General features: G+C 40.0%; 1 protein-coding gene across 1 annotated transcript; it reads left to right on the forward strand.

The window, feature by feature from the left end:
• The first annotated feature begins 8,429 nt into the window (after positions 1–8,429).
• On the forward strand, positions 8,430–10,856 carry LOC121688305 (eotaxin-like). The gene is made up of 4 exons (XM_042067795.1): positions 8,430–8,677; positions 9,191–9,296; positions 9,474–9,591; positions 10,234–10,856. Exons 2-4 carry the CDS (start codon positions 9,236–9,238, stop codon positions 10,475–10,477), a joined length of 423 nt encoding a protein of 140 aa, XP_041923729.1. The 5' UTR covers positions 8,430–8,677; positions 9,191–9,235; the 3' UTR covers positions 10,478–10,856.
• Positions 10,857–11,598: the final 742 nt, after the last annotated feature.

The following is an 11,598-nucleotide window of genomic DNA, read 5'->3' on the forward strand; positions in this document are numbered from 1 at the left end:
GAGGCTATTTAAACCAGCCTTGGTACTCCACTTGTAGGACATTTTCCTTCTATGGCGCTCTAGCACGAACGCATTCACGGAGGTGAATGGCGGTAGAGGTGTGCATCTACTGGCATCAGATCGATCACAGACTTTGCTGTAGGTATTTATGGACCCTTTCAAGAGAGTTCCATTATCAGCATCATAGTTGGCCCCACAAGACTTCCTTTTTAACATTCCATATGTTATCTTAATGCAGAGGAAGTAGATTGGGGCCCAAATAGAACGTTCAAGCATTGTTTTTGTTTTTATTGTTGAAAGGGTCTATACAGTTCACCTTTAAGTTTCAGCAGCAGGTCTCTATACTGTCCTCCTTTGTTTCATTAGATGACTCATTGGCAGCTACACTTCCGCATTTTGTGTGGGTAGATATTGACGGCTCAGGTAATATGCTCCATAAGATTGCAGTGATTCCTTGCTGCCTAATTATAATGTTGACTGCCTTGCCCTATGTCAAGTTTATCTGGGTGTCTGTGTTTTAGGGGTGCCATCAGCTGGTTGCTGTTTTGCCCGTGTGTAGGCCTAATTTGTTTGCTTTTAGTTTCTTTTTTTAAATGTGTGTTTCCTAGTTTGAAGGTCTGGCCTGGCGTAATAAATTATTATGGTATATTCAACTATTTATTCCCTGCTTCCAGACTACTTTTATTCCAGATTGATACATGGTGTAACAAATGATTTCCGCCTCTACTTCTTCCCTCTTATTAGGGACTGTTCGTTATTTATTTAAGGGGCCACCGGAGGAATTTTGGGAGCGTTAGTCAAAAAAGACGTGACCCTCCCTCGCCAGCAAGAAATTTTTCTATGACCCTCCAAAGTGATTGAGAAAAAACGCATGACCCTCCCCAACAATTTATTGATGCCTTCCGTACTGGGTCAATTAAGGAGCTTGCATGCTACCACTCCTTCCTTGAAATGCCTTGAAAAGGCTGTCGTTTGCACAATTTCACAAACTAGATGTACCGCATAGCTGTACAAAATATGACTGCCGCTCAGTCCTGTACATCCGTTCCGCGAAAATAAATCACACTAATCAATTTGTCTCCATCTTTTACTCCATCGCCCACTCTTGAAACTTTTGTGTATGCTTGTTTGGCCTGCCTGTGTGTGTGTGCACAGAAAGTAGCCTACTGGTGCTGCAAAGGTGAATAGATTGTAGAATAGCAAAGAAGTTGTAGCATTGTTATAAAACCTTTAAAATCTCTAAACAATCACAAGTAGGGCAGTTCACAGTTCATCCATTGCAACTGGATTGATGAAAGGTCACTTACATCTGTAGGCTACATTGTATTTGGGAAAAGCAGAAGGTATCAGCATAATTTTATATTTGTATTTATTTATTTATTTATTTATTTATTAATTAACAAAAACATCTCTTTCCATGCAGTTTTCAACAGCTATCAAAAACAAAGGTCATTTTTGGATGAATGGATTTTTTGTGAATGTTTCTTCTTCTACATAGGATTTTATTAATCTTTAGTTCATGTGATACTTTATTGTCAATGCACAAATTAAGTTCTAGTAGTCTGAAACGAAATGCAGTTTTATATCTAACCAGTGGTGCAAATAACTGATATGTCCAAATGGGCCTTCATGAAATGCGTCGCTAGACTGTTCATACACATTTTAACGGGCCAAGTTGAAGAGCTATTGTTCGTTATTGTTCGTGCAAATATAGGCTGATTCATGTTCCCTTGCATTGTGTAACTGAGGTCCATGGCTAGTCTGGCTTTCACCAGACCAAGCTCAATCTTTTAAGAAATCAAAAAATAAATCGCCGGCAGATCAGGGTGGGTTCACCCAGCCTAGTCCATGGTAGGCGCCCGATATTGTTTAATTTTCCGATTGAGATATCCACGCTCTGGCTATTTTAAATGCAAAAATGCATCAGGGAGTTATGGCAAAACTGTAACTAACAAACTAGATCCTAATAGAAAGCTGTTAGCTTCCCTAAGCTACAGGTATAAGGTAGGCCTATTTACAACATAAATTGTCTATGCTGGCGACACAAATAAAATCTCCTTTGGAAACCAATGGCTTACGCCTTACAGTATCAAGTGGACTTAAGCTGCCACATCAGCTCCATGAATCACAGAAAGCGCGAATGAAGTAGCCACTTGTAAATGGGACCCACTACACAGTAGTCTAGCTTAAGGTGTGTTGCTAAAGCAGCGGGAGCGTATGTACCTATGTTCCCCGGGTCCTATGTTCCCCGCTTTGTATGGGACCGGGAACATAGGACCCTTTTTTAAAACCCTAACCATAACCCTGTGCAAATCACAAATGAGTGATTATGGGCCAGGTTGATGTGGGCCCTTGAGACCAACATACCATAAAAAATTCTTCATCCTCGGTGCCACGGTTCAGGTAGTTATTTTACAAAAAACTGCATTTTTTGGGTTTCGGGGGGCCCAGCACGGAGGAGTGGCCCCTGGGGACCAAACGAAATTTTCCCGTAAAAGTCTAGTGTGGCTACATACCCACCACATTTCATGTGCACCGGTGTTTCGGTGTCCCGGGTATCGTTGACCAAAAATTCAGGAAGTAGATGACGAAAAAAAAAAAAAAAACCCTTTGACAATCACTATATGACCGCTTAGCTAGCTTCGCTAGCGGCGGTCATAATAATCACTTCCATAGACATAATATACATAGACGCCGCATTGGCTGCTGGAAACAAGAAATGCGGCCGCCATCTTGGACCGGTCATACTCCTCGTTGCGTTGCAGCAGAAGACACAAGATGACAGCACTGTGCAGCATGTTCCTTCTCAAATCGGCGGACCATACTCGGGGGATTTACTTTTCACAAGTAAGATTTAACATAACCGTACTATTGGTTGTATTTTGTGAATAGAATATTACCAGAGAGCTGAGAAGGAGCAATCTTTGATATTACTGTATGAAAATCGTAGCCATCTAACTAGGCTATGTTTACTCGGTGTTCACCCGGCTATGAACTGAGACTTGATAAGTCATATTCCATAACACTGACTTAGATTACAACTGACACAAGAAGGCTATTGTAGAAATAAATCATACTAGATTTGGCTGGCAAATTTTACACAAGTGGCACAGACTAGCCTATTGGGCAATCGCTAGCTGCTACTTGTAGCATAAGTGTGTTGGTGGTAGCCTCACTATTTCCTGAATAAAGTAACTTTTCAATAGCTCAACTTCTTTATTTATCAAGTAGCTTAGCCAGACAAGCTACACTTTTCTTGTCATGTGAAATTAGCACAATTTAAAGTAGCTTCCTATGTAGTGAACTAGCCTACTGCTGTGTTTGTGTTAGGCTACTAATACATTTGACTGGGTTGTAGTTTTGTGTAGTGTTTTATTCATGGCAGAGTAACTGATAGTTTAGCTCACTAAAATTTCGAAGTAGCTTGCCCAACACTGTATTATTCACATGTCATTTACCCTAACAAGAATAAGATGCCTCTCAAATTCCTTTTCATTCATTTATTTATTATTTTGTATCTCTCCAGAACAACTGCCTTGTTCAAGAAGACTGAATGAACTGAACGGTCTCCTCACACCCCTGGAACTGAGGAAGGTGCAGCTCTTCATTGCAGTACTGCAGGGCATCTGCTACACTGTGACTGAATGTTTGATTTATGAGCTCCACCTTCATCACCTGCATTCGCCACTCTGTGTCCCATTTTCCCATTGTCTGGTTGACTCAGTCCTCTTTTATGGAGTACCCAGTTTACTATGCCATCTTATTTGCCCACCTGCTGTCTGAAGCACTTTTGTTCTCAGCCAAAGTGTACCCAAGCAATTTTAGCAAGGTGGAAACATACAAAATGACATGCACCAGTTGTCGAAATCATAGAACCAACTGCATCACGGTAACTCTGTCTCACTGAGCCTGTGAAGACACTCCCTGATTCTTTACTGATTCTAAAATGTTTCTTAATTCCTTTTTATTTAATCTCTTCATTGGGGCTGGAACCTTTCTGTGAACTGTAAATAACAGATGCTGTTCATGAACCCATTGACACTGTACAAGTGACAAGTCACCTTTTTGTCTTGAATGGATGAACTGTTACACTTACTATGCCAAACCAATGTCTGTTTTTTAAGGATCAGAAACAAACCTACAAACTTGCACTTTACAATATTTATGGAACTTGTCTAACAAATGCTGTTGATATTGAACCCAGTTACTCCATTTCCTTTATGCCACACCAATGTCTGTTCATCACTTTATTTTTGATGGCACTGAACTGAAAATGTTAATGGATTTTTTTCTGTAAATTTAACTCATTAAAACTTGTATCAAACCAGTTTTTGTCTATGCTGTCAAACGTGGATTAGTTATGTTCCCAGTTTTTATATTGGATGTCATCACTTTATAATATATCATATATCAGAATATTCTATTACTGTTAAGCCCACTATGAATATTAAAATACACACAACCATGTTTCCTGTATCATACAGCTTTTGTACTGGGAGGTTTACAACTTATTCTGAGTCAATTTACCCAAATTTGTCACTAAACCACATAGGCCTACTTGGAATACCCCTCAGATGTCTGAATGGCACTGATCTCACTTAAATGTTTATGGAACCTTTCTGTGGACTGTGAATAATGCTGTTGATGGAACTTTTCTGTCAACTGTGAACTATATTTAACTCATTAAACTTGTATCAAACTAGTTTTGTCTATGCTGTCAAACATGGATTATGTTCCCAGTTTTGATATCGGACGTCAGGTCACTTTATATCATATATCAGAATATTCTATTACTGTTAAACCCACTATGAATATTAAAATACGCTAAATCATGTGTCCTGTATCATAGCTACATGTATGACCTTTGCAGCAAAAAAAACCGCGTGAGAATCTGTTCGGTATTCAGTGAGATATGATTAATTAAGTGCGCTGACAGCTCATCTCACCGGCCAAACAGATTACACTGAGTGGAGTGGATGACCGGTCCAAGATGGCGGCTCCAAATCTCGTCAGCGCTAGTAAGGAGTAGCGGTCGATGCGGCGTCTATGTATATTATGTCTATGATCACTTCACCAGGACTGAAACATACAGTGTACTTGTCAACTTGTTCCGGGTTTGTCACGTATTTGAACTTTTTTTCCGCCGTCTTAGGAGGAGCAGGGTCGTCGCGAACTTGGTGCGAGGCCTTTTGACTTGCATGAAATCATGCGATAGCCTACTACACGTAGCCTACTACTTTACCTGTCGGTGCATTTTATAGGCTACACCAGCTTGTCTAAGAGGGGGAATTGTATAGCCTATAACATTAGCTGAATCATTGTGCTGAACGCTATTTGTCAATGAGCAGAAACACACTCGACATTCAAACTATTGATAAGATATGCACTATGGAAACTGGTCTGTAGGCTAACATTTAAATTACATTGACTCGCCATATCCTGACTCAGAATAAAAAACGTTTTCTTGCTTACTTTGCCGCAAACTCAGCCATGAAATCATAGGCCAGCTTGCAGGTAGACCTATAGCCTAACGTCTTTTTGAATTCATAGAAGGACTAGCCCTAGGGGCCCGTCCACACGGAGTCGCTTTTTAGGTTAAACGCAGAGGTTTCGCTTCGTCTTGGCCGAGCATCCAAACGAATCCTGTAAACGCACTGCCCGAAACCACACTTTTCTGAAACCTGGTTCCAGAGTGGAGAAATCTGAAACCGTAGCCCGTTTGAGTTCGTTTAGACAGCGAAAGCGCACATCCTGCTTGCGTATCGATGATGTCATCGCCACACCTCAGCTGCCCTGGAATTGCACTTATAGTATTGCCTAACAATACTAGTTTTCATACATGACATTACCTACGATTACACTCCGTAAGATAAATATCACAACTGGTGCTGCACAGCGCCGATAGCTTATGACTTGGTGGACTGAACACTGTTTTTTCCCGGTGTTTTTTAATGCATTCTAGCTACTGTCAGTGACGCGAGAGAACTTAAGTTTTTAGGAAAGTGCGGTGTAGGCTACATTAATTTGTGCGTAGTGCCATTGTCATTCATTTATTTTACATGTCTTACAACATATATACATGCATTCAGTCGAGTGAAATCAGATATAAGCATACAAAGACGCTTAGAACTCATGTTAAGCCGATGGTAGCACACTGAATGCAAATGCGCGATTTGATGCAGGCAAACGTATTGACTGTTACTACCGAAGGTTTTATAGCAATATTATAAATGTGGCGACAGAATAGCCTAGAACTTGGGTAAGCCTTGCGTTTAGTAGCCTAATTGCGGTGATAGCCAAAACTAATGTGAATCACGGACTATCCTACAACCAAAGAAAGTAAAGGTGATTAGTAGGCCTACCTGCGTTAGCCAAATAAAGGACGGGACTGCACCATTCACAAACCGTAAAATAAAGTTTATTAGTTTTACAGTTGACTACAGTTGACAGTTCACCATCAGTCCACACAAACAATTCTGGTTTCCTTACACTAGCCATTTCGTCATAGCCTATTCTGTCTGTTTGTAAAGCACAAACTTTGGTCAATTTCTGTAAAGAAACAGTGCCACCTATAGGCCTGGGGTATGAAGTAACGTGTTGAGTCGTGTTGAGATGGATCCGTTTGGACGCAAATATTCTTGATGCGGTTTCAGGGAAGACGGAGAAAAAAAAGATCGGTTTCGTATGTGTGGACTAGGCCCTAGTCTCTCCTGTGACATGGAGGTGCGCAAATAGTTTTTAATAGCATGTTCAACTTCGAAAAGCTTCGTTCACCCGATGCCAGTCACTGATCGCAATTTAAAAGTTCATCTTTTTTAGTTTTAAGTGTAGCCTATAGGTCTATCTGCCCCCTTTTGAATTATATCTCGAGCCTATTATGAGGTAGCCTACAGTGCGTTATGTCCTGGGATTCGGACGTGCTCCAAAAGACAAAAAAAAAAACTTCGGGATATGGGGAGAAATATGAGAAAGAAATTTGATGATCATTGATCGTTGTTTTGGGACGTTGCCTTCCATATGTGTCAGTGAAGGAGATTGAAGAAATGCTGTCACGTGCAGGTAACATAAAGATTCTAGTGATTATGAGGAACAATATGAGAGAAATTTGGTGATCACTGATTGTTGTTTTTGGACATTAAGCCACGTTAAGCTTTTTAGCTTAGGCTACAATAGGCGTTAATAAAGAATAAACGCTTAATGTCATCTTTGGCCAGGTGGCCAAATATTGCTGTTTTCCTGAATACAAAAGTTGGGTGACCCTCCCTCCTAGAATGAAAAAAATGGGTGACCCTCCCCTCAACAAAGAATAAAAAGACATGACCGTCCCCTATTTTCCTCCGGTGGTCCATTCCATAAATTCCAGAAAGCGATAACTAAATCAGCTTTTTACCACCTCAAAAATATTGTCAAACTCAGAGGGCTGATGTCAAAACATGACTTAGAAAAACTCATTCATGCATTTATCTCCAGCAGGGTTGATTACTGCAATGGACTGTTCACAGGCCTTCCTAAAAAGACTATTAAACAGCTTCAGGTGATACAAAATGCAGCAGCTAGGACTCTAACAAAAACTAAAAGAACTGACCACATAACTCCAATTCTTAAGTCCTTGCACTGGCTTCCAGTAAGTCACAGAATTGACTTTAAAGCACTATTGCTTGTTTATAAATCAGTAAATGGAGCAGGACCTAAATACTTGTCAGACATGCTTCAGCAGTACACACCTTCTCGTCCTCTCAGGTCCCAGGTGAAAAACCTGCTAGTAAAACCTACAGTTAGAACTAAACATGGTGAAGTAGCTTTTAGCTGCTATGCGGCTCAGCTGTGGAACCAACTTTCGGATGACATTAAAAAGGCCCCAACTGTAGCCAGTTTTAAATCTAGACTTAAAACCAAACTGTTCTCAGACGCTTTCTGCTAACTGTGCCGATGTTACAAATTCTGAATCTGCCTCGATAATTATTCTACTTTGTCTTTTATTACTTTTTTTACTACTTTTGCCTTTGTTTTTGCTTACTAATTATTCTTTATTTTTAAATGATTTTACCTTGTGTTTTATGTTTTCTTTTTATTATGATCTTTACCTTTTAACTATTCTTTGACTATATTGCCCTTCTATGCTTTTATTTGTTATTATCGTTTGGTTTTGTTTATGTAAAGCACATTGAATGACCTCTGTGTATGAAATGTGCTATATAAATAAACTTGACTTGACTTGACTTGACTTGACATAAATACCGAACGGTCCCTTATAACTGAAGTTGTAGGTTTGAGTTTACATAAACACCCGTGCCATTCCGTTACACTAGCATAGCCTGTTTACATGTCACCAAAAGTGCTTAATGATTGGGCGTGGAGGGTGCAGTTTCCTCCAAGAGAAAACGAAAGATTACTATGGAGTGACCTGAGTGAACTGATGTTGCGCAAGAGGAAAGCACCCGAGATTTTATATCCCAGGCAGGGATATAAAGGTTGGTGATGTGGTGATCCACCGTCAATTACGGGGTTGTTGTGAGCGCAAATAGCTTGCCTCAGACAATCTGGTAAGACCATTCCGGGCTAATACTACATTGAAATAATGAAGCCTTCTTCACTCCTTCTGCAATTGAGAAGTTAACCAATAAGCCCTAAAGTTTTTGGATGCAATGGATGCAACTGACTGAATGGATCACTGATGGTATGGGAATTTTAAACTTTAAACTCTCTCGGACACAGAACATATTGAAGAGTTGGTTTATTGTTATGGATCAGACTTTTGGTATTATGCTTGCTGGTGGGTGCACAACTATATTTGTTTATAATTATACAGAACTTTGTGATGGAAAACTTCATTGTTGTGTCCCAGTAAAGCAGGTTGAGCCATGTTATCCTCATATCTATAATCATATTTTGAACTCCTTTGCATATCACCTAGTCATGTTGTGATGTTCACCCACCTCATTTATGAGGGGAAATTTGAGTAAAATCTCTATTGGGGCTGTTTAAAATGGTCATTGCAGGAAAGGACACAGGGTGGTCATGACCACTGATTGGTAAGATCAGCTTGTCTAAGAAATTCCACATTTACATTGACACCCCCCACCTCAACCCCACCCCTACACATTTTTGTCTTTCTGTGAGGTAGGGGGTGCGAATGCTTGTGGGCTAATGGAAAGTCCTGTCGCTTACAAAAACCACTGCTGTCTTTCAGAGGTGAGTCAGTACTCTAAACTCACACGAGGGGCTGACAGACAAGATGAACATCTTCGCTTTCTCCGTTTGCTGCCTTATCTCGATATGTCTCATCTTACCAGCTGGTAAGAATCAAGCTCCAAGAAAATTCATTATATAATATAAATGTAGTTCTGAAATATATAAACATAAAATATACTAGTGTATTTATATAATATGTATAAAGTGTAATACTAATATTATGCTTAGATTGTAATATATATGTTGTTAATGAAATCTCTGTTAATGTTTTTGTCTTGCAGTGAGCAGCTCAGCCACAAACTGTTGCCTCGCTCTGTCTTCGGTACGACTGAAGCCCAGTAATGTGAAAACCTACCACATTCAGCAACAGGGAGGAATCTGCCCCATAAATGCAGTGGTGTGAGTATAATCTTTCATTACAGACAAAACCTTTATAGGTTGACGCTTTTGATGTCATGTTACTGATTGCAAAATGGCAAAGCTTTTGCACACTTTGGGGATAGGTGCGTCGGAGAAGACCACCAATCTTTAGTCTAGAGTTTTAGAAGAGATCCCTCACAATGTCCATTCCGCATGCAAACATGTACAGTATTTGAATAAAACACAACGTTTCGGTCTCAGACCTTCATCAGGTAAATTTAACCGAAACGTTGTGTCAGGTAAATTTCATCAGGTGCATGTGGAATGGACAGTGTGCGGGATCTTTTCTAAAACCACTGATGTTACTGATTGCAACAAAGCAACAGAAGACACAATGCATGTGCTCTTTAAGCAAAATGAACACATGTAGATAACAGATAAAATAACGTGAAAAAAGCCCTGACAAGGAGATGGACTTGGCCTTCTTCTTCTTGGTGGTCTTTTGCTATTTTTTCTTTCATGCTTCTATGTCTTCGTAGAAGAAAACGAGTCTAGAGAGATTTTTCTAAGCTGAAGATCTTTTTACATTTATTAATGACAATATGTAACAATGACTGCAATTTGTTAACATAAACATTGTCTCACAGAAGTCTGACCAGTCCTCCTTTCTTCTCCATGCAGATTAGTGACAAAGAAGAGCAAGCATATTTGTGCTGACCCCGACAGCCAATGGGTGAAGGACGCCATGAGAATAGTGAATGAGAAGAAGGAGGCAGCAAAGTCAGGGGCGAATACAGAGTCCAGCAACACTCCGCAGCCTGGGGGCAACGGCCCCCCAAAGCGACGGAGAAAGGGGAAAGGAAGGGGACGAGGAAAAGGGAAAAAGCACGGGGGTCGGAGGGCACGGAAGCAGCAGGCCCAATAGCCCAACTGACCACACAAATGGACACATACTCTGTCTCTCTGTCTTGCCTTGCCTCTGTATTGACTTCGAAATATATGGACATTCTTCATGTACAAAATTACTCTGAAAAGCTAAATGTGTTTATGATATTAATCAGGTGTTTGTGGATTTCTGTGTCAATTTTGTGGTTTCTCACAAAGTTCCTGCATGACACCAGTTTTTATCTTACAACAACTTGTCATACACAGTAGTGTGTGAAGATGTGTGCTGCTTGTGTACCCTCATTTTATATTTTTAACATATCTCTGTTTATATATCTATGATGTAAGGTAGCCGTGGCCTACTGGTTAGCGCTTCAGACTTGTAATCAGAGGGTTGCTGGTTTGAACCCTGACCAGTAGGCACAGCTGAAGTGCCCTTGAGCAAGGCACCTAACCCCTCACTGCTCCCCGGGTGCCGCTGTTGTTGCAGGCAGCTCACTGCGCCGGGATTAGTGTGTGCTTCACCTCACTGTGTGTTCACTGTGTGCTGAGTGTGTTTCACTAATTCACGGATTGGGATAAATGCAGATCAAATTTCCCTCACGGGATCAAAACAGTATATACTTATAAAAAACGTAATATATATATATATATTGTATAGGAACAGTATATACTTATAAAAAACTTAATATATTTATATATATATTGTATAGGAACATATCAAATAAATGCTCATCTTCTTGTTGTGTAATGTGTATGTGGTTTCAGTCACTGGTCATGTATTTGTTTCTATACCATTAATAAAGATATTTTTCTATATATTACTGAAATAATCTACTCATGTCTCTTCAGTACAGCAGGCAATTTACATTGAACTATTTGGGTAGAGTGTAGCGTTTAGTTCAGCGCATAGCACAATCAAGGTCACTGAAAACCACAGCATGCAGTTGTCCTTTCATAGACAACCATTTTTGTCATCACTTCAGTGGAGGCCTCATTTGTAAACCAGTAAACCAACCACTTTGCTATGACCTATATTGAGATAAGTGATGGCCTGAGAAATTGGTTATTATCCCCTTTTGTATAATTTTGTTTCATGATATAAATTGTCAACAAAATACTGACTTCTTTAAAAACATCAGCTTGGTACTTCTACAAAGG

The sequence above is a fragment of the Alosa sapidissima genome, chromosome 17 (genome assembly GCF_018492685.1).
Source record: "Alosa sapidissima isolate fAloSap1 chromosome 17, fAloSap1.pri, whole genome shotgun sequence".
In the NCBI taxonomy this organism is placed as follows: domain Eukaryota; kingdom Metazoa; phylum Chordata; class Actinopteri; order Clupeiformes; family Clupeidae; genus Alosa; species Alosa sapidissima.

Excerpts from the sequence above, each read along its gene's own strand:
- LOC121688305 (XM_042067795.1), top strand. The coding sequence starts at position 9,236 with ATGAACATCTTCGCTTTCTCCGTTTGCTGCCTTATCTCGATATGTCTC. Across the intron at positions 9,297-9,473 it reads ATGTCTCATCTTACCAGCTG|TGAGCAGCTCAGCCACAAAC; the intron begins GTAAGAATCAAG and ends TTTGTCTTGCAG. Across the intron at positions 9,592-10,233 it reads TGCCCCATAAATGCAGTGGT|ATTAGTGACAAAGAAGAGCA; the intron begins GTGAGTATAATC and ends TTCTCCATGCAG.